Below are 24,882 nucleotides of genomic sequence, written 5' to 3'. Positions count from 1 at the left end.
CTTCGGACGGTTTTAAAATTTAAATACTGTATGTGTACCTATATTATGTATTACATAAAATATTAATTCCAATAAAATCCATGGTTTATCTACGGAACTATTTCATTTTCAACCAATACTTGAATAAATGAAGATTAGAAAACTGAGTAGGAACTCTGCATACGTTTAAATGTTTAATAAACATGCTCCGATTTAAAGTAAAAACATCGTTTGTATTTTATTAGTTAAATAAAATAAGCGTAAATAAATTACCATTAATAGTATAAAGTCAGCCCCAATTTTTGGATTGTAAAAATTGTATATGAGTCTTGATTTTATAAATTATTATAGTTATATACACCTATTTAAATACGAATTCGAATTATTTTATTTTTATTCAAAAAATGTGTTTTTTTTTCATTTTCATATCATTAATAATTTATGAAAATTTGTAATTTAGTCTTTAGATACCAATGTACAGTACACAATAATTTCTCTTTTCAAAATAGTAGCAGTAATAAGATGGATTTTTTAAAAATATTTTGAACTATCTTTATCTTCCGTAATATTTTTGATAAATTAATCGATAAATAAATATTTACATTTTGTGATTTTCGTGTTTTTTAATAGTGCTTTCCAGCAATTTTCGATTTTGTACTTTATAGTTTTGTTCGCAATAAAATAGATACATTCATTTTTACCTGTAGATTAAAATTGCCAGGGTTTACTGTTTACAATATTATTGTAATTTCATCAGTAAAATTTATCAAGGCTGAATAAAAAAAAAATACAAATAAAAAAAAAATTATCTTTTTACTACCTAATATTGCCGGCTCGTGTTAAAAATTAAAATTAGTCTAAATTAAAATACGAATGATTAATAATTATTACAACTTACAATCCAAAAATAATAAAATAAATATATATATATATATTCTAATTTAATATACTTGATATTTTGTAAATTGGTTTTTGGATCAATCTCTTTATACGATTCTTAACACCGACCTGATGATTAAAAATTGCTTAGAGGTATTATTATCAAAAACTCAATTACACCTTGTAAAAAAAACATTCTCACGCATGTTCGTTGTTTAATGTATATTAAACCATTATAAACTGATGAACAAAAATGATGATGATTATGTTAGAAACTTATTGACGAAAAAACACAGTGATCGCTAACTGCAGTTATTGGTTGAACAGACGAATTGTCGGAAAACCTAGAGCACGTTTCAAGTGAGGTAGAACCGGTTGTACATTCGTTTGTTCGAATTTTTTCTATGGTATTCTCGTCTACAATCTACGAGGCAAATGAAAAATATAACCGACGTGCTTTATTCAATCGGCAAAGAAAACCATCATTTTTGTGTAGCGTCTGTGGTTTGTGCAGTTCCAAATGAGTGGACTCGCCGGCGGACAAGCAAAAAGCGAAAATTACACTATACTATTGAAACTATTGTTGATCGACCCCTCCATAAGCCCCGATGATTAGTCCTCAGGTCATGCAACTCTTACTATACCCACCTCTTACCCCTAATAACAAAATTGACTACATTACGAATAGGTACATTTTATTTAAGTATTAATAAATAAGTTTGACAGAAATGTATTCGAAATGTTTATAATTGTTGCTACTTAAATTAATTTAGACTTTCGAAAAATTAAAAATGATATATATATAATTGAAATGACCAATTTTTTTTTTGTTGTAACGTATATAATATATGTTAACAGGCTACTGAGCGTAACAATGAAAATGGGCTTGTTACTGTTACTTTCATACATTGACGTTGTTGTTTTTTTAAATAATGTTTGAAATATAGATGACCTGTTGGGAGATAATGTTATGACCCCTCGGTAAAAGTTTCACTTGCGTGATCTATTGTTTCACTTGACAAAGCATATTATAAGTAAAGAAAAAACGAATGCGATCTCACATTAACTAACAACTAGCACTAGGAAATAGGAAAAAAGAAACAAACAAACCTAAAGTTTTAAAAAACACATTTTGATAAATAAAAAAAATGGTATGTCAATTGCTTACTAAATATTATATTATTTACCTATCTGGTTGATTTTTTATTTCTTAAGATCGACAAGCACTATTATTTTTTATTCTAATATTCATGTGTGTATAAATGCATTTGGACATCGTATATCGAATGAAATTCTTCATGAAGCACGGACATGATAGACATTTTTATCGAACTACACCTCCGAGGCTCTGAATCATAATAATATATCAGTAAATTACGTAACAAATACATCGCGACTATAATATAATATATAGATATCGTATAAACTTATATATAATAACTTTGGTATGTGGATAAAATAAATTATTTTTTTTTGTAAAGATCAACAAATATTGTGTTTCTATAGTTCGAGGGAGATTTGTTTATAATTTGACATGGGTGGATTGCCAGAAAGTGGAACAACTGGTTTTTGAATGTTGTTTAAAAGGGTCCAACCCCATTATAAGAAGGTAGTTATCTATATGCGTACAGTGAAAAACGTATAATTTAACAACGATGTATCATACACCTGCTCGTTTCTTTACTTTCGAAAATAATCGTTTCGTGAGCCAATACAATAAAATAAAACAAAATATTGAAATAATATTATCATTTACATCTAAAAAATGTACCTATAATACGAATTTAAAAGATTCAAACAATTTTCTGCATGTATAGGAATTAACTTTTCTAATTCTAAAATAAACAATAAATAAATATAGTTGCTAGACTATAGACTATAGACAAAATCATGTAAATATAATTCAGAATGTCCTTATCAACATTGGTTACCATTCAATATAGACTAACATTTTATTATAGGTACACTTTTATAGTCGAGAATAAGAATATAATTGTGATTTGTGAACATTTCAAATAAATAATTTAAAAATAATTTATGCATTTCATAGAGTTTGTCTTCGTTGTCATTGCGATTTTTACAGTGTAAATATGTATCTTATATAATAATGAATGACAAATATACTGTATTTGTTATATTAAAGAATATAATAATAATAATATAATTATTCTATAGAAAACATAGAAGCCAGGAGTATTATTATTTATTACCATTATTATACTCGGACTATTGAGGCGTAAGGACTAAGGAGAGTAATGCTTTTATATTATGAATATAATTTTATAATACATAACACCATATTAAATTGCTTAATCTCTATAAACATTGATTAAATGTCATCATATGCATTGAATTTCACGTGAAAGTATATTTAATGAAAACGAAAGCGAACATTATTAATTGTTAAAATTAAATTAACAATTTCTAATAAACCAATAAAATCTTTTAAAAAAACCAAACAATTGTTTCAAGTTAAACGTGTACCTATATATTTTTATAGTTATGTACTTAATTTAAATATTCTAAATTAGACGGTTTAGGAAATACAGTTTGAATTAGGTCTACCTAAATTTAAAAGGTAGTTTATCAATGTCCACTATATATTTGTAATATTAAATAAAGTGAAAACAAAATATATTTAAGTTTATTGATTAGGTATGTAGAAAAGAAAGTAGATTATCAAAATATTTGCCCTTGGCCTTATATGTATATCTATAATAATAAATTATAAAATATTTCATATGGTTATTACACCTACCTATAATGTGAAATGGTCACGACTTAAGACAGTAACAATAGATTAACAATTTCATCTCAAGGTCCCGTTGCGCATCTTTTAAAACATTCAAGTTCACAGGCCAACATCAAAACAATATAAAATGATAATCATCGATATTTATTATTTTTACTTTGAAATTACTTTTACTTTATTGAACTATTCTTGGAGATTTTATCAACTACTTAATGATGTCACTCTATACTATAAAAGTAGAAAAATTAAACATTTAAGTGAAGTAGACATGATTGTTTTTCAAAAACATGTTTAATTATACTTGACAAACTAATTAGGTAAAAATACGGTCGAATTTAATAATTTAATTTGGAAAAATTATATATTTATATCTGAACGTGACTTGTATTATAATGACATGATATTATAATAGCTTCAAGTTAGTTGGCCCAATAATATAATTTTAAGAAACACTTTATCCAAAATAAATATTTGAAAATTATAGGTGTTAAATTGTTATAGGCCGAATTTTTATTTGATATCAATGTATTTCGGAAAAGCTAATATTGAGTAGGTATTTGAAAATTGAAAATATATCATTCAGAATGATTACCGCATGCGCATATCAAAATAAAATAGGGTACCCTTATCGTAATGTCGTTCGAAGTATTCAGACGTGAAAATAATTTACGCACTCGCTACAATAGCCATAAAAACCTAACAATATCAACGACACACATGCTGTGGATGTATTATAAAAAGAAATAGAGAACTCTGAGTTTGATACTACTATTACTACCACACATTTTCAGTAGTTACAGTGAAATTTCTTCGTGTCTAGTTTATTAGTACCTACGTCTTTATACTGCGATGCGAGGCGCTATATAGATGCGGAATGTTTGACCTAGATGCTGTGGCGGAACCCGGTTGCAAACCAATGAGAGCCGACCGTGGCCTTCACCTAACTGGAGGCCATGAAGTAACACACACATACGCGGCAAAATGCAATACCTACGCATCGTCCCTATTATGAATGTGAAAAAAAATTAAGTACCTATACGTAGTACAGTGGTACGCTTGGGTCTTGTATACTACTAATAAATATTTTAAATTTGAAAGACAAATCAATCTTTAAATAATGCCATCAAAGTATTTCCGTATGAAAACTTTCGTGAAAAAATACAAAGTTTTTTAAAGTTCCCCTAAAAATGTGCCTAAAATAATTGTACTATAACACATTATAATATCTAGTAATATTCACATTTTGTTATGTAGATAGTTATGATTTATTAACAACTATTTACATTATTAACTATACGTTAAAAATGTATCAAATTGTATCACTATGTTACATTTTGTGAAACTGAACAATTTGAAATCCAATAATTCATATGATGAAAATATAAAATTCCAATTTTCGTTTAAAAATATTATTTATACAATTTTTTTATTTGTTCATTGTTTATTATTTTATAAATTCAAAAGCATTATAATTTATAACTGATTTTCATGTAAATATAGAATATTACAGTGAAATACATAATATAATATATTATATTAAGATTAATCGTATATTTTTTTTAAATAAGAGTAAATCAATTTTGTTGATTGTGCATAAATTAATTTATCTGTCGATAAACACCAAGCTTAATGGCACAAGAACAATAATTCCTATATATTTTTTAAATGTGGTTAATTAGTTAGTATACGATTGACAATACTATGTAATATTACTATGGACATTTATATGTGATTAAATACGTGATCTCAATGTATAGACATACAAAACCCAGGTTGTCATTGATTTTTTTTCTTTACAAAAAAATTGGAAATTAAACGATCACGTTCTTATAAAATTGAGTTAGCACGCCTGTTTTTTTTTAAGCAAAAAAACTACACTGGTATAGGTACAAGTGTGAACTCAAGTCACCACAAAAAAATCGCTTACCCATATGATTATTTGCTAATTATTATGAATGCGTGCACATCATCATTTTTTTTACAAGGTCTACAATATTGGAAATAGACACTTAAACGGTAAAAATATAATTTATTTATAACGAATGAATAATGTCAAATCTTCCGGCATATTAAAGCTAACTAGTTTTAAAAGGCGAGTTAACTAAATTTCCTTCTTTTGCAAGTTTAATTAACAAATGGTTATTCTTTATCAGTTATTAATAACTTACTATAATAACATCAGCATATTATCAGAAAATATATTTTCAGTAATGTTTTTTTTAAATTTTTATCAGTGTTAAATATTTTTCAGAGTTGAAAATATCAATTTAATATAGCAAAAAAAAAATATAGGTACCTATACCTACCGCTGAAATAATGTCATTGAACTTTAGATTATTAAATCTGGCGATACATAAAATAATAAACAAACTATAGGTACCTATACGATTACAAATATTATTGTTTTGAATAAGGCACATCTAATATATTATATAGCCATGTACAGTTTATAATCATTGATCAATGAATGCTAATGGAAAGTTGTTCTTAATTCTTATACCTACATCTTTTGTTCTAAAAATGTATAATATTTCTATAAAAACTATCACATCTTAGATGTTATTTTTATCAAAAATAATACTACGATTCTTATTCTGTAATATTACTGACGTATCTAATTTGTGAATAAGTCTAGTATTTGTAGAAAAAACGTGACTGGAATAAGCTAGCTCTTTGAACTACCGTGCTCAATGAAAAATGTACATAACTTTCGTTTTAAAGAAAATCACACAAAAAACGAGAACGTAATGTCATAGATCGTGCACGAATAAACTTCTAGACGCAAATACGATTGGGTATGTCATGATTTACTATATATATTATTTTCATTTTCATTTTAAACTTATATAGCTATATGCTCTTTATTTTGAAAGTGGATACAAATAGGTATCTAAAAAATCATCATTTAGATGTACCTACCTATAGTTGATTAAAATTATTTCTTACTTTAATTTTTATCAATTATGATTTTCTAAACAATTAGTAAAAATAATAAAACATTTTCTTGTTATTATTCTATTATTCAAATAAATATTATGTAGGTATATAAAAAAAAAAATAACAAATAATTTATTTGTATATTTGATGTACCTAACTCTAAATACATAAATATATATTAAATTATTAATGTTGTGTGTAAGTATTTTATTAATTTTTTTATTAATTAACCCGCGGCAACTTAGGCCATTGGGTGGTTTTTAACTGTGGGGAGGGTACTGTAGGTTATAAACACGTGTGTTTGTTAGTTTGGCAGGTTAGGTTAGGTTAGATTAGGACGTTAGTCCGCTCGACCACTCCGTCCCCATGTGTAAGTACTGAGTGACTGAATTAATAAATTTCAAGTACCTATTAACTGACATCCCATTATTAACTAGCTTTAAATTATTTTTAATGGAAAGTGAATATTAATACAAAATCAACCAACGAAAATAGTTTTTGTTTTAAAATTAAATTTTCAGTAATTAGGATTGCCATAACTAGCTATAATCACGAATTACGAATCAAACCGTATCAGCAATATATTACAATGGACACAGGCTACACATTGATGACATAATTTACATGGAACTAATAAAATACATTTTCAGTGCGACTGACAAAGACCCTCAAAATGTATTCTTTGTCTGGCCTTTAGACTTTTTTTGTTTTTTGTATACGTAGCAATTTATGTGCTATAGCTGCCAATCAAACTGAAAAAATACTTATTCCATATTTGTTTATAAAATCAAATTCTCGCACGTATTGTCCATCATCACGATTCTAATATCTAATATATTTATTATTAAATACAATAGCTTAACTTGTTTATAATGTATGATACACGTTGCCTATTAGAAGTTGAAAAGCGGTCAGGACCTATATTTTCACATTTCACCCACAAATATACTAAGATCACGTATTGTTTGTGTAATATTGGCTCGTCTCCCAAGCACCGTTAATTTGGCACAGGATGACCCAATGCAAATATGGTTACGTATTATTTTTTATCTTAAACTGCGTAGGTACTTTCAAGCATATTATAGTTCTGGAACATTGTTAGTATAGTTTTATATTTTTAAACATTACTACCAGCCTCATTAAGACGGTCTAACATAAAAGAACTATTGCATAATAATAATTGTTTTGTATTTTATCATTTTTGTTTATTGTATACTTTATTACAAACAGTCATGTAAGTAAACTTATTATTTAGGTATATTATCTTGATACCTAGGTATATAAAGAAAGGTAATATAGTTAAATTAATTTTTTTTGGAATAAGTAGGTACATATTTTACTAAAATGTAGAAAAAAATTTACATTCCACTAGCATTTATTTATAAACAATAAGTTTTGTATACCTAAGTATCATAAAAAAGTTTTAATATTAATTACCTATTCGATTTATTTCAATTTTATTTTCAAAGATAAATCAAGATATGCAAATTAGAAACTATTGTAGGGAGTCATCATAACAATATAAATATGTAATATATAAATAATAGATTTAATAAACTACAAGAATAGCGAAGTCTAACCTTAAATACTCAATTCATCAATACGTTATGCACACACTTTCAAGTTGCTCTATGTTTACTCTTTCATTGTATCATATGCTTATAGCCATGAACGTATGAATGTATGATGAAGGTAATAATAAGTAGACTATATCCTTTACATTTACCAGCATAACATACCAAAATCTTAGAGGACTCATATTCTTTATTTCTAAGTTTCAAACTATGACAGTACATAAATAATTTACATTTCAATCAATTTAGAATTTTTTTTAAATTAAGAATCATTACAAATTAATAATTATGTGAAAAAAAATATTTGTTTTAATACCTATATTTTATAACATATATAATAAGATTATTTAAATTCATCTACCGTATGTATGAAATATTGGTTAAATGCGTTTCCAGCACAATAGCATATATTGAGGTTAAGAGACCACGCTTATCCGACATAGGTAAATTCATTATCCATGTACTATTTAAATGGTCAATTATGGTGCGAATCTTACGGATTTATAACGCTCAGATGACTCTTATAAAAAAAAAAAAAACATTATTTGCCTACCCACATATCTTGAAGATGTCCATCGTATATGTATTAATAAAAATACATATTTTTTTATTTCTCAATTATATTTAATAATAGGAAGGTGGTAAGGTAAGTTTTCATAATTTACCAAATCGAATTTGAAGAAGAATTCATAAAATAAATAAAACACCAATTATTAATAATAATAATACAAACGCTATATTATTATACAATTCTATATTATCCCCAACTGTTTGTAAAATCGTTGACATAGTTTATATTAACAATTTAAATTTTTTCTAATTCTAGGAGTTTAGCTAATTTACAAGTAATACATTGTATAATTATTACGTATGAAAATACTATATAATATAATCTAATATACATCGTACAGTCATAACTCATAATATATTAGTAAATCTACATTTTTATTTTTCGTCAACAGTTAATACTTTTATAATATATTGATATATTGTAGGTACTTATATTATCTGATAATTATATTTGAAGTTGGGTAGATATAAGGACTTATTTTACTTTTGAAGAGCATCTATTAACTTTATTTTAATTTGTATTGTAACACGTGATCAAATTGCTAGTGTTAAATAAAAAAAAATGAGTGAAATATTTTTCATTCATAGCTATGAGATTATTATTAAAACAATTAATGAAAAATAAAAGGCCTAACCTAAATTGTGAGGCTAGAACTTTCTCAATTAAAACAGTTACTAATTCCCATTCGTCAAACAATAAAAAGTTAATTATCAGTTATCCCTAAATGGTCTTACCCATTATTATAACTCGTGAATTCGATATTTTCATTTGATAATAATAAAAGTCCCAATACCTATAAGGATTGTTGGAAATTTAAGGTTAGGAAAAAACAAACAGCTATTGAATTTTGAACGATTGCTATCTTGATAATGATTTGGCAAACTCATCGATTACTCATGCCGATTGACAATTATCATGCAACGATGGGTGCCGATTGTCAAATCTAAACGTGCGGTAGAATGAAACGAGACGCAGGGAGAAGGTGTAGTTTACCGTTGTAATAGCGGTATTATGACTATTATAATATGGGAAGACGTAGAAGTATGTCCGAAAAAAATTGGGCCACGTATTAGCGTGTACATAACACGCAAAGTACCTACCACAATAATAATGTGTGTTTAAATTCATCACGGCGACAAAAGGATTTCCGTGTGAGTGTGTGACATAAAATTAATGTTGTATTTGATCGAGAAAATATTTTATATATGTCATCAAATATCAATAAGATAATAAATGCACGCCTTTGTCGATGTTCTCATTGTGTCTCAATTTCGATTTCAATAATAATAGGGAGGACGATATTATAATATGTATTACCTATGTAGATTCAAATATTATAGCCACTATTTTTATAAACATACGTGCTTTTCTTCTTAACCGTGATTATTTTAATTTATAGTTCAACCTGGCAAGATTATAATAACTTTGTAAGCCGAAAAAACAGGTTCTTTATATATATATGTGCATGTTCCGTATACACGTTATACTATCGAGTACATAATAATACATATGTACAATATACTATATATGTATAAGTATAGGTTTGTCCCGCAATAGAATACTGCAGTTAATGGTGTCGGCCCCACAAATCGATGGGTCACTGCAGGAATGAATACGTCACCCACTTTGGAAGTTATAATAGGGTCACATACAAATTAGCTTTTCACTTCTTACACTAGATGTAAATGAGAATTTAACGCCTTACTAAAAATGTATTAATTGTTTCAACATTTCCCATGGTTTAAATTATACGAATTTCCGTGCTCATCTTTTAAGTAAGTACATAAGAAATACAATATATTATAGTATTAATTATTATTATATTACAACATAATATTCTGGTTCAGGATTTATATACTTTGCTTAATTTCTAGACACATTGTTGGTATCTGTGTCTTATAGTGTAGAGATTCATCAAATCAATTAAGTTATTTTAATTTTTTAAGTTTTATATTCAATTTTTAAACTTTTGATTTTAATTAGGTATATTTAAATAGGTGGGGGTACCTATAACATTATAAGTATCAAATTAATTTTAAAAATATAAACGGTTTATCATTTCCCTATGTATAAATAACTACAGCTATTGTACCTACCTAATGACATTATATAATGTGGGTTTGTTATTCTTCAAATATATAGGTACCTTAAAACTCAATAATCATCTTAAAACAATTTAATTACAAACCAAAATTAATAGGTGCATTAATATCTATAAGTAAATAAGTTAATCATCATTCATCAGATACATAATTTACAAGTTAAAAATAAAATCATCAATATCATTATATGTCTATAGTTCAAGAGCTTGTTTCAAATAGTTGTGTTTAAGGTTTAATGATGATTTTTACTATACAGAATATTTTTTCCTGTTGTTGTGGAGATAACATACTACAATTCTTTACGGTACTAGAATCTGTCGAAGTATCAGCAGTATACTATTGTTATAAAATAAATTCCATATTTTTTACTCATGAAAATATACTTTTTCACGGAGCATTAAATTTACGAGCATAATTTCCCACTTTGTATTATTCTAACCGACGACAATCATGATACTATTTTTTTTATCATCTTAGCCAACGGTATATACCAATTTTAGTAAAAAATCATTGTGTTTTTTTGCCAACGCAAATTCGAGGATATACATACATAATCTCATAATTCGCTTACTAGATTTATCTATATTTCATTATAATATATAATATATATTATATATATGTATACATACAGTTTATATACACGTTACACACTATATTAAGTTACATTATAGGAGTTATAAGCGTATCAATTTGTAATAAAATATACTGTAAATATTATTAATCAATTACTACTTCCACAAAATGTAGCCGTTATAGCAAAAATAATTAAATCTTCTTTTAATCGTGCTTATACTGCTTATAAACGTGAGAGAAAGTTCAAAAACAACAACAAAAGAATCACATAATGTTTATTAAAAACGTATAATGAAAAAATATTATCTGTAAAATAAACAGTTCTTCTATAGTACTTGATCAATTGTTACTATATATTATTATGGAAAATTAAAAATAATAAGGAAAGTAATTGTGGAGTATAGAATAAGCTCGAACACTTTCTATCAGTTTCCAAAAATAAAAATAGTTTAAAAATCTAACGAGCGTGTCGCTCACAAAGCTGGAAACCATTTTTGATAGATTAAAAATGAATCAAAAACTCGAAATATATTAAAGATAAATATAGTTCTTGATCAAACATCGTTCAAGTTTTTAATTTATATGGTTATAGAATTATAATATACAACTATATATTTCATGCATTGATATTTTATATATTTGTTGAAATTAAGAAAGGAAAAATTTGAAACTTACCGCAAAATGGTATTCCTTCTGGTAGCCATTCGCCAGTAGATTCACATACTCTTCTTGCTGGTCCGAGAAGTTCAAATCCTCTTTCGCAAGTATACGTAGCTATTGCACCAGTGGTTAACGTATCATTGGAAAACGATACAGTTGAGTGTGCTGGTGCACCAGGAAATTTGCATCGGGTTTCAGTTGAAGTTGCCCAACATCCTACCAACCCTGTAAAACCAAATTAATATTAAAACAAATCACAAGCAGTATAACTATATTGTTCAAATAGTACCTATACCTACATAAAAAAACCATCAATATTATCTACTGAATACATTTGCAATTAAAAAAATGTATGTGGGGTATGTAATCCAAGAGGGCGAAATGTGAAACAATTCTGTATCTTCACTCGCATACAACTTATACATGTATAATAATATTAAATAATAATAATATTATATTATACTGCGTAGGTATTCCTACTAGGTAATATTATTATTTATTTGTGAAACATTTTAATATAGGTACTAGGTAGGTACTTACCTATATGATTCACCTACTGTTATATATTTATACAATGATACTACCAAAGAACACATAATAATGAATTTATTTAAATTCTGATTTTTAAAATTTTTATATAATATATAATTAAAGGCTATATTTTCAAATTCTTGAGATTTTAGGTTTTCCTTTTCAAAATAATCCCCCCCCCCCTCTGCCATTTGGACAGTAAGTTACTATGTGTATAATTTTTTTTAAATGTCAATGTACCTATCTAATTTAAAGTTCGAATGAGTAGGTAGGTTAGTTATTACTTTATCAGAATATAATATATAAACATTAATAGGATAATAGCCCTTAAAAATAGTTATACAAAAATTTAAAATAGAATATGTTATATCGGGTCTAGTATTTATTATACTTGGATCATTATTATAAATTATAAATATGAATTGTTAGATTAATATAAATAACCAAAACAATTAAATTATTACCATAGTTCCCATATCGTATATCTATGCCCAGTGGCGTAGCGAACTTTAAATCATATGGAAGCAAACAAATTATTTATGACCTACCCCACCCAACTCCAACTGATGTATACGATACTCATATGCTCAAATAGGGGGTTGGGGTAGCACCCAAAATAAAGTTCAAAGACTGACCGTGTGTATGGGCTTTATGAGGTTATGACCCACCACCACCCCCCAGAAACCAGAAGCAATTGCTTCTTAAAAACATGATTCGCTACGCCACTGTCTATGCCATTATCATGGACCTAAAGTTAAATAACTCATAAATTACTCGTTTAAATTTGTATTTTGATACGTCGACTTTTACAGAAAAATTATCTGGTAAATAATATGTACTGTACAAAAATACCTCCCCCCACCGGTCATTTTTTGAAAACGAGAAGTTTATATCTCCAAAGTACACTCCTTAAGTAGTGTATAAAAAATCAAGAATTTTAAAATATGGTCTCTATATGTGTACAGTGTACTTATTTAAAAATTCAAATAATCAGATTTTGAATAGCTACTTTATTGAAGAAGAAAAGGGGAGTGAGCATGCATGGTGAATAACCCTGTATAGTGTACTACTATAGTCTAATACAAAAACTGGCAAGCAGATCAAATTTAAAGTAATATTATTATAGATAAAACCAATAGTCTTAAAATGTATCTTTGGATACTATAGTTAGATCATGAATTTAATTAATTAAAATCAATAAATTAATAATTAAATTGTTACATTTTTAAAATATTTTTCTTAACGACTAAGTGATTACCTATATCAATAGTAATTACATATTACCTATACCTACTTATTTGTAAAATATCAATTAAATACTAGATAATTGTAATACGTAATCACAAAAATCCTGTTTGATTACAAAAAAGTAAAAACTATACTGTTTTTGTTATTCTGTAGAGCACGTAAAATATGTTAAAATGTTACATAGGTCATAGAAGTGAACAGTGATAGAACATAATATTGTGTTATATGGAGCAAATACGGAGGACTTACGGAAGAAAAACGATCTGGGCTAATCATAAGCGAAACAAACAACCGTGTCAAATGACCGAGTGGCTCTTGGGTATGTTGTAATCATCCTCCAATTTTCAAAATTATCGCACTGACATTTCTATGAATTTCCTAGTGTAACCTGAATTTAAATCTACGGTGAATGATGATTATCATAATAATCAACATCTACTTAAGCGTTTCCCCTTATTGTTTCTTTTAAATGTTTATAATTGTCGCTTTGACGTCAAGTTTCAATCTTAATCATGCATCAAATAATAATGATACCAACATTTATACATAAATACCTATATAGGTTATATAGGACCATATAGGTAATATAATATACCAACTATATAACGATATAGGCATTTTAATAATAATAATATTAGTTATTAGTACTTACTACCTACTTAGGAACTAAATACATTACAATTACTTATTTATGATCTATTTCAATTTTTGATTATATGAAAACAATCATCATTGATCAATGATTAATATATCATATATATTATAATATTATAGAGTATAGGTACAGCAATATACCTATATCTACTTATGTGTTCGAAAATGACAAAATCGTTACAATTGTTTATGTAGGTAATGTAAGTAGTAAAATAGTATTACAACTATGAAGAATAAATATTTACAGTACCTAACTAATATAATTATACCATATAATAATTAATAAACTATATGTCTATATATGTCTTGAAAATAAATCAATAAAAACATTATATTTTCAAATTACGGTACCTACCTATTGGCTATTAGTACCTATTACTATTATTTAGTGAGTACATAATATATTATATTTTGGGCTACGGCTTACGTATTATTACAACATTAACTAAAAGAAACCAAAAAGTCAGCAATTATATTTATCTATAAAATATCAAGTTAATTTTTACTATAAATAAAAAAATAAATGTTCATAATACTTTTTATTTTTATTTCCTCATCAAACGTAACATGTTATATATAATTTATTGTAAACTGTTATTATTATTAATATTAATTTGTTTAGATACCTTATATGTATATTCTGTATCACATTTACCTATTGTGCCTAAGGTATAAATTGTAAATTTCTCTTAAAAATAAATATTTAAAATAGCAAAACGACTAAAAAACCGTGTTAATTTTTCTATAGACTCATTAAAACTATTATTTTGATACCATGATTGGTAATAAATAACATATTATATATATTTTTTAAGTTTATAATGTAATATTGATTATAAATACAATTATAAATGTATTAATTTAGAGCATCTCCGACTACCGACCGTTCACATTGTTCACAATTATATACTACTCATCTGTTATATTCACATGAAATATGATGTAGTTAAGTACTACCGAGCATAAGTAATAATAATATCAGCGCGTATTATATATTTATATTGTATGGAATTATATGCATAAATCTTAATATAGCAAACAGCAAGTAATACAAATATTGAAATAGGTACCTATACACTTTTTAATTCATCATAATTAATAAATAATTCAAATGTAAATAAGGTATATTAAGAAAAATTTTAAATTATAAAAAAAAGTAATGTGAAAGCATAAACCAATTATTTTTGTTTTTATCGTTCCAAACAAATAGGTATAAATAAGTATAAACAAATAATAAAGGATGTTCGGTAATTTTGTATTTATTCTTTTTTACATTTTTGTATGGTCTTAATACGATCAAATAACATTAGCACTTTCTTCCGTTAAAATAGTTTCCCCCCGAAGGCCCGAAATAATAATACAACCCAATATCTTTCATCTCCCTACAATAATTAAAATCTTTTGAAAAAAAATAATACAATAAAAATTATATTTTTTTATTAACTATTTTCTCAAGGCTTTTATCTATAAAATAGGTAATGAACATTATAATCACTAAAAAATACGTGTTTTTCAAACTATCAGTGTAAAAGTATGCATACCTAATTATTTTTTGAGTAAGTACCTATATCATGTATTCGTAACCAATTTTGTAAAACACAGTTCAGGCGAATTCGCGTAACTATTGGTGGTGGTTGTGCTTTGGGGTATGCTATAATATATTAATATGTAAATTGCCTATAGGCTAGAGGCTAACTTTTGTGTCATTCAAAAAAGTAAATACTTTTTAAAAAATGTCAACGTTGTACAATGGGCAACTGATTCTGGAAAGGTAATAAAAATGTCGATAATCATACAATTTCGTTACCTAAGTAAATATGACCAGATTAAATCTATATGCGTAAGTAGCAGGAGAAAACGCTTGAAAATAATAATTTAAATAAAACACATTAACGTAAAATAACCATAGCCATTAGCCACATAGGTAAAACCCAGGTATATATTAAAAAACAAATAGTAACTAACCTAAATAAAGTAGTGTTTACCCAATTTTATAGTAACTTAACTATTATTGCAAAATAAACAGACACAATATGTTATATCTACTTTATTACAAATTTAAACAAATTATTAAATTAAATTATAAAGTTATAAAATAAATTATATACAATTAAGTTAATATAGGAATCGTTACCCCATAATAATAGATGTATCTGGATAATGTTAATTGTTTAATGATTCTCAAAACTAAAAATATTTTTATTCCTGGTTTTATTTAAGCAATATCGTACGTTCGTACATAGGTGCCTAATAATACCTATATAAACCTCCTATTAATAAACATATTAAACCTCCTATAGACCCCTAGATGCCTAGTTTTTAGTGTTTTTAAGCATCTAATCTTAACTACTTGAAAAACAGCTATCTATAATTTTTACATAATTGTATTAATAATTAATAAGTAATAATTACATAATACTATGCAGTGATTAGTAGTATTAGTATAGGTTTTCCTTCTATAGGGTCTAGACCCAATTAGCCCGGACATAGTGTCTAGACGTCTATTATACAATTCTAGAGTGCACGGGGGAGGCCGTCAAGATACTGCAGGGAAATCGTACCTACACTATTTTTTACTAATTCATTTATATATAATAAAACTAAAGGGAATTATGATATCAAAACTATTTAAATCGAGAATGAAACAATAATTTTTTTTTACTTTCTTAGGTTTTAATTATTTCAGCTGAAACTTATTGTATGCTTTACATATATTATATAACTATATAAGTAAGTACAAGCTACATTTACAACGGTGTTGATAAAATAACCAACATTGGAAGTACGTATACATTTTAATATTTTGAAATTTATGGGATATTTTTGATTTTAAGGGTAACTATACTTCGTTGTTGAAACAAATAGCGATTCCAAGCAATTTTTTTCAAAATATGTAATTTTGGCATGCTTAATATGAAATAGTACTTTCAAAAAAAGTTGGTTAAAATTTCTTTGGAAGTTATGGTAAAAACTTCAAAGTTGTGTTTTTAACAAATAATAATTTTTTTTTCATAAATGTGAGTTTTTACATCCTTAACATTTTGGTGGAATCAAAAATTACCTATCGTACTTACTTTTTATGTTATTGTTAATAAAGGAATAAAAAAAATGTTAATACGCAAAATCGCAAAAACTAAATTTTATAACATAAACTAAATCTGACCAACAAATTCTGATTGTACCTTTGTTTTTAACTTGTTGAAATACACAGGATTCCAAAAAATGTACAAAAATGCTGGAGAGTGAATCTGCATTTATGTTTCGTTGTTATTTAGACATCATTGGATATATTTTAATAGTTAGTTAGAAATCACGTAAACTTTTCATGAGCTGAAGTCAAAATTTATTTGATTTGAATATAAAAGTTAAATAGTGTTTCATAAAATTTGATCGAGATTCAAATTTCAAAACTAAATTTTTATGATCAATAGCTATTGCCCATTAGTAAATTTAGATTTCGACAGACTATTGTAATTTTTAATAGATCCTAAATATTCCTATAGTCATATCATGCTCTTAATATTATAAGGTATACCAGATATGATAAATATTATAGATTATACATTATAAAATAGGGTTTTCACCCGTTATCATAATGATCATTGATCAGTGGTTAGGAACTTGAAGTTTAATTTTGTGTTTCATGTTCTATCTCATAAAAATTACAGTCAAATCGTAAAAATCTTTTCGACTAGCAGTCCAGAAAACAGCTATTATAAATATAAATTTAACTCGGGTCTACGCCCTACATTTATAGTTATGAATAAGTATATGCCCGTCTGGAAGGAAAAAAATACTGAGTGGAAGGTGCCAGCCAGTAAGATTTTTTTTTTTTAGGTAACCCCAAATGTGAAATGTTGCACGAAGATTTTCCCTTATAGGTACGCCTTTATTATATTATACGTATTGTATAGGTACATGATCACGATACACCCAACTCCCAAGATAATAAAATTACATCGATGTTCGATAATATTCAATATAGCCTATAGGTATCTAGTTAATAATTTAAATGTAGTATTATTTATATAGAACTGTGGTAACAATATCACGCATCGCATACAGTTCCGCCTTCCGCAACTTAAGAATTTATAAATCACCGGGTATGCAAGCTGCAAGATTATTTTATGCGGCCCAATCAAAATAAATATTTTAAATTATCAGTTTGGTAATTATAATTATTGGTATAAAATACGGTTTGGTAAGTATAATTGGTATAAAATACAGTTGGTAAGTGGTAAGTTTAATCGGTATAAAATACAGTTTGATCAGGTATAAACATTACAGTAGGTAGATTAAATCATATATTAAAATATATTATAATATTGTTAATATTTAAAATCAAACATTTCGACCATGATTCGACTAATGGTCCCAAATAAGGGTATTTGGTACCCCCAGACCACGGTAGTTGCGGAACTATTTGCATACTGCATGTCTGCATGGGTACCTAGGTATGTGTATTTAAATAAATCACGCCAACCTGTAATCATCAAGACGACGAGAAGAAATGATTGCCGCATCTTGCAGCAAAGAAAAGAAGAGCACCCCTGCAGAATAAATCGCGTATATTGCACACTGCAGTGTAGTTACGATGTTATCGGCGGTCGTATTCCGCGACACATTCGGCAGAGAAAATCAAAATGACCAATGAAATTAATAATTATTAATATATTAATTAATATTACGACAGATATGACGCGGGAAACGAACGGCGGACGAGAACCGGAACGCGAGAGCACTAACCGGAGCAGCGTGACACTTGCGACTGGAGAAAATTGAAAAATACGAAAGTTACCCGGCGGTTAACCTAGCCAAACCGGTCATCGGCGTTGCCGCCACCGCCCACAAGCAATCCAGCGGGCAGAGCAGCAGGTGCGACGTCGCCGCCCCATCAAACGCCTGGAAGGAGGGAAACTCTTCGGTGGCGGCATTCTTACGGCGTCGCGCTCTATCCGCTACATCCAGCGTTTCTATGGTAGTGCCGTGATCAGTGCTGCCGGCCTAACGGTCTCCGGTCCGTTTCGTTGGTCACAGTGTATTTGGTCGCGCGCGACGGACTGATCTAGTTTATCCATCATGGCCGTCACGTCCCTACGCTTGTGTGCCGATCGCGTTCTCCGTTAACAACGATTAGGGATATAAAAATAAAAACTATAAAAATAATAACAATAACGGTAACACTATAATCGCAAAATCCAAACAACAATTACAATAAAGGTGGCCGCGAAACCAAGTGCGTTCGGTATTCAGCTGCCTCGTTTTTTTTTTATCTCTGTTGATTATGCCCTCGACTTCGCGATTGTCCGACCGCTGTGCGACGAGCGTACGTTGAGCCGTGTGGTTTGTGTGCGTGTAGATGGGATCGGGCCTCGAGAACGATGAAGCCGTACGACAAATCAAACGTAAGTAGAAGACTTACTGTCACAAAGCTTTCCTCCGATCGACGACATCATCTCCAACGATATCCTACTGATTTTCCCGCCCGTTTGCGCCGCGCGATCACATGGCCTCGTGCGATTTTGATCCGTCAATTTTTATTTAAATTTTTATATTTGTTTTTCAGTCCTTTATGAGGAGGGTCACAAAACGCGTGTCCGAATACCTACCTGGAATGACGTGGATGAATACGCTGATCAGCGATGCGCAAACCGATGACGACCCTACGTCAACGACCGAAAATGACGATCAACCTCCAGTGAAAAAACTGTGCACGTCCAATAACTCATTTACAAACACCAAATACCAGCATACAAATTCAACTGATAACCACAGGACGCCAAGTAAGCTATGATCCAAAATGCTAATTGTATGATGTCTAATGTCTACCTTTCTTAACTGTTGTACTTGTAAATGTGTAGATGTAAATGTCCTTTTGCCAGAGATATCTGCAGTAACTTGTATACCAAGTACGAGTAAACAAAGTCCAAAATTTACAAGCCAATCAAGTGCTTCCTTACAAAACCATGATGTGGGCAATAGAAGTAAGTGTGAATGTTAAACCTTATACTTGAAACAAGCTAGACAAAAGTATTTATACTAACACGAACTCTTTATAATTTCTGATTGTGTTAGTATCCATACATTGCTTGTATATTTTCTTATCAATATTTTCCGTTTCAATAGATAAAAATTTCAATGGTATTTAAAGTTTAGGTAAGAATTAAACTTCTAAACCACTATACATACCTATAGCTAAAATTTTTTGTATTTTATGATTTTATTATCGATTAAACTAGTAGGTGATTGATTATAAATTATGAGGAGCTAAAATTATTTTCATTAGTTAGCATATTTAAGTTTGGGCTTAGTTAAACTCAGACATAAAATTGTCTCTTGGGTGAACATATTTTGAATTACTATTATGTAGGTACACAATAGAATATTAATGTAATCAATATTGATTATTTTTATTTCCTTTATGAAATAACCAGTTAAACTAAAATACCTCTTTTGCTAGCTTAGGTTTTTGTAACTAAATTGTTAGGTGAAAAATTATAAACTAAACATTTTTACAAATATTCTCTAGCAAATATGTGAAATCATAAAATTGTCTTCAAATAATGAGGTTGTTATGAATATATAAATCTGTAATAAATCCAGTGTGATCTTTGTTATATAAACTATACTTTTAATTTATGGACTATGCTGTTGTGTTAAGTGAATAATTTTGGTCAAAATTGAGATTGGTGCCTGGGGATTAACAATTTAGTTTTGCACAATTTTTCAAAATTAAAAAGTAATATATCCAATTTTAATATTGAAAATTATCAATTTAAATTAAGAAAATCAACAGTATTTCCATATTTTTTGTGAAACTAGAAGCAAAAGTACAGTAAATCCCAATAGGAGGTAAATAAGCAGTGACATGGAGTAACTGTTATTTCGCTTATTTTCAAGACTTTTAAATAGTTACTAAAAACACAGTATCTCTGTATTTTCTATTTGATACATGGTAGTATATTTTGTGGTTGATCACAACCACAATTTCAGATATATCTTAATTTAAGGCATATCATTGTGTTGTCACAATTTATAAACAGCTGATAATATGTTCATTATCAGTTTTAGGGAATAGAAATGGATATACTGTGATTTTGCTTCTGATAGTGCTTAACAAATAAGATGTAAGTCCATTTTGATGGTCAAAGAATAAACAAAAATATTTAAAAGCTCATTAAATCAATTCCATGATATATAATAAGTATATGGACATTTATTTTAGGATTGTATATTAATTATACTTTGCGCTCAGATCAGTTTTGTGTCTAAACTTGTTCAGTTGATTTCCCAACATTTTGGTTCGATGGAGATATTTTGTAATCCGTATATCACGGCAGATGGTACATGGCTACAAATATTAATCATTTGCTTAATCACTTGTGTTCTATTTTTTTTATCTGACTTACAAGTTTTTAACACTTGTTGCTTTTTAGTACAAAATATGCATATACTTGTAATAGATAACAAGTTTAAGAATGAGTTTCATCCGTAAACATCAAACACTAGGTAGTCCAGCTTTTAAAAGTTGTCCCGTACATTCTTTTGCATCAATACAAAATTAAGTAAAATTTTTATAATGGGAGAGTCGAAATGAAAAATCTCTATCATATTCGTATATTAGTCAATGAATTATTATGCTATAACATACTAATAATTAATAATTATATAATGTTACCTGTTATTTTAGGGACGTATTTATGAGGATGCTTAAGGGACCCCTAGATCCATTCATATTTTAATTTTTGTAATTGATATGTTCAAAGACGGTATTCATTAAATGATATCATTATTTTACAATTGTAAATATCTGGTACAATTTATTTTTCAATTTTGAGGATTATCGATCTTTTACATACTACATTGATACTACTATGACTACCTTTCTAGTTAGATATTGTACCGAGTATAATGTAAATTGATCTGTTAGTACTCACTTCTCCTACCACAAGCAACAACTAATGAGAAAAGATCCAACTGCATATTATAATTAAGACAAAATAATTTATACCGCATTTACACTATGCTATTTTTTGTATATATTTTAAAAGTATTAAATTAAAAATAAATGTACATTTTTTTACACCAATACGTTTATATACTCATGCTTGAACCCTTCCAATATGTATATACTTATCTATTGATAAGTTTATGCTTATACCTATGATATACTGTTGATGTTGTCATTCTATAGTACAATAGTTTTAATTTTCTAAAAAATAACCTCTCGGGGTTTGTGAATGTATAAAATAAACTAAAATTACTGTGTCATTTTAAATAAAGGTTCTCTTAAAAGAAAATCTGATGTGATAGATTTGTCAAATATAAACAGACCAAGTTCAAAAACACCTTTCAATTTTGCTTCATCAACACCTACAGTAGTTACAGGAAATAAGCAACCAGTTACAATTAGTAAGTATTATAATTTTTATTTTATCTAATATATAAAATTCTCATTTGAATATAAAGTACATTAGAAAACTATCATTCCTTTTGTGTTCTAGAGTAATAATAAAAAAAGAAATAATACATTTCCCGAATTTGCTATATTTATTAAATATGTAAAAGATAATTAATTTTTTTTTTCAACAAGTTATTATTGATTAATTTAGATTAAATTCTAAGTAAATTAAGATGATGTCAGTACACTATTTGTTTTCTTTCTCTGGCCCACGCACAATAAAGACGCAACGCATTTACGCAGAATCATTTTTTTAATGTTTTTAAGTTATCTTAGGGTAAAATCACCCATGACAAAAACAATAGAAAATAATATTTTTGAGGGTATGATATATCGATTTGCCTAAATATTGTCTCAATTTTATACATCATTTATATTCACAACTTTAACTCTAATCTAAATATCTTTAATAGGTAGTTGATTTTACTCTGGAGACCACTCAAAAATCACAAAAAAAAAATAAAGATCTTAGGTGAAGCATTTTATCTATATTGCATATGGGTCTGAGAGAGAAAACAGATATTGCGCCTGACATCCTCTTGATATTAGAATATCCAATAATTATGTGAAGATTTCATCTTAAGTGGGTGGTTTCTTTAGGTTAGGATTATTCTTTTAACAGCAATTACTCTTTAAAAAAAATTTATTTTGCTTTGTTAAATTTAAGAAACATAGAATAATAATATGAATTAATGCTTGAGTTACCGATAAGAATTACAAAAAGTCTTATAATTTATATTAGTACAATTAACGAATTTTACTTAATGTTTGGACTGTGATTAAATATATATTTCTAGATACAAAACGATCATTAAATTTAGACAAATCATCTACTATTAATGAATTTTTAACGCCAACTTCATCAAAACTAATAAAACCAAGTAAGTTAATTAATTTTTGACTTTTATTCTTGTTTGAATAAACCTTTGATAATAGTTAAAAAATAAACAAAGATTAGGGTATGTATTTTACATAAATACAGAATATGTGCATTTAAACTAATCATTTTAATTATTATTGTAAAATAATATTGGAAGCTGAAAACATAATATGCTCCTTGTTTACATTGACACATGATTGTTGTATATTGTTAAAGTATAAACTTAAAAGGCATCATAAATTATCATTAACAATAAATAAATCCTGGTTTAAATTGTACTTGTTACATTTTTGGAGGTTTTTCCTTATACTTCAAGAAACTTTATAAGGACTTCGCACCTGTAAGTGTTTTCTCCACCTCGCACATGAACAATATCAATTTTTAATTTAGTTGTGAAAATGTAAAAGATTAACATTTGAAAATACTCATAATACACTTAAGAGGATGTTATACCCACATGGGTTGTCTCCGTCTTACAAGTGCGTAACATTGTAAATTTTATGTTTAGCAGAACACGTGTAGCTCTATTAGTTTAAAAATTTAGAGTGAATTTATTGACCTCTTATAAAATCTAGTGATAAGATTATTATCTAGGCAACCTCAGGCTCATGGGCTTTTTATTATATTTTAATTTAAAATTGTTAATTGTATGTACATCTCAAAATATACACAACTCAACTCATTTTAAAATTAAAATACCATAAGGTTGCCTAAATAATAATCTTACCTTTTGATTTTAAAAGAAGTCAATTCACACTCATTTTTAAATTTTACGTAGATACACGTGTTCTGCTGAGTAAAATTTCTCAAGTTACGCTCGTAGGTATCACATTATCTTAATACTAAAACTAACAGCACACTATTGGAACTGATGAACGAAAAAAATGTCTTATATCGTATGTGTGTGAGAGACAGACCACATATGCGGCCATAGTGTCTTCTTAAAGAGAAAATCTGGTTCATAAATGTTTCACAAAATGTAAAGAACTATTTAGATAAACAATATCCCCGTTTTCTAGAAATCTATGAGTTTTAAACCGGGTGTTTCGGGTGAGTAGTTTATGAGTTATAAATATTCAAA

At 27.6% G+C, this 24,882-nt stretch overlaps 2 protein-coding genes across 4 annotated transcripts in view; one reads left to right on the top strand and one right to left on the bottom strand.

The window, feature by feature from the left end:
• Positions 1–19,244, bottom strand: part of LOC100160092 (sushi, von Willebrand factor type A, EGF and pentraxin domain-containing protein 1) — a 35,413-nt gene extending 16,169 nt beyond the window's left edge. Inside the window, exons 1-2 of the mRNA XM_001948469.5 lie at positions 18,944–19,244; positions 12,043–12,252 (exon numbers count right to left, since the gene is read on the bottom strand). Of these exons, the coding sequence (XP_001948504.2) occupies positions 12,043–12,252; positions 18,944–18,983 (250 nt within the window). The 5' untranslated portion in view covers positions 18,984–19,244. The remainder of the gene's footprint in view (positions 1–12,042; positions 12,253–18,943) is intronic.
• A 279-nt stretch (positions 19,245–19,523) lies between these two features.
• Positions 19,524–24,882, top strand: part of LOC100168970 (nuclear pore complex protein Nup153) — a 19,855-nt gene continuing 14,496 nt past the window's right edge. For 2 of the 3 annotated variants that reach the window (XM_016804048.2, XM_001948516.5), the window contains exons 1-5: positions 19,524–19,865; positions 20,027–20,243; positions 20,322–20,444; positions 22,744–22,872; positions 23,719–23,802. In XM_016804048.2, coding sequence (XP_016659537.1) covers positions 19,842–19,865; positions 20,027–20,243; positions 20,322–20,444; positions 22,744–22,872; positions 23,719–23,802 — 577 coding nt within the window. In that variant the 5' untranslated portion in view covers positions 19,524–19,841. The remainder of the gene's footprint in view (positions 19,866–20,026; positions 20,244–20,321; positions 20,445–22,743; positions 22,873–23,718; positions 23,803–24,882) is intronic. The other variant, XM_003244207.4, reaches the window with a different exon arrangement.

The sequence above is a fragment of the Acyrthosiphon pisum genome, chromosome A1, assembly GCF_005508785.2.
Source record: "Acyrthosiphon pisum isolate AL4f chromosome A1, pea_aphid_22Mar2018_4r6ur, whole genome shotgun sequence".
NCBI classification, from domain to species: Eukaryota; Metazoa; Arthropoda; class Insecta; order Hemiptera; family Aphididae; genus Acyrthosiphon; species Acyrthosiphon pisum.
Note: the sequence above shows the minus strand (reverse complement) of the source record. Positions and strands in the feature narration are given on the sequence as shown.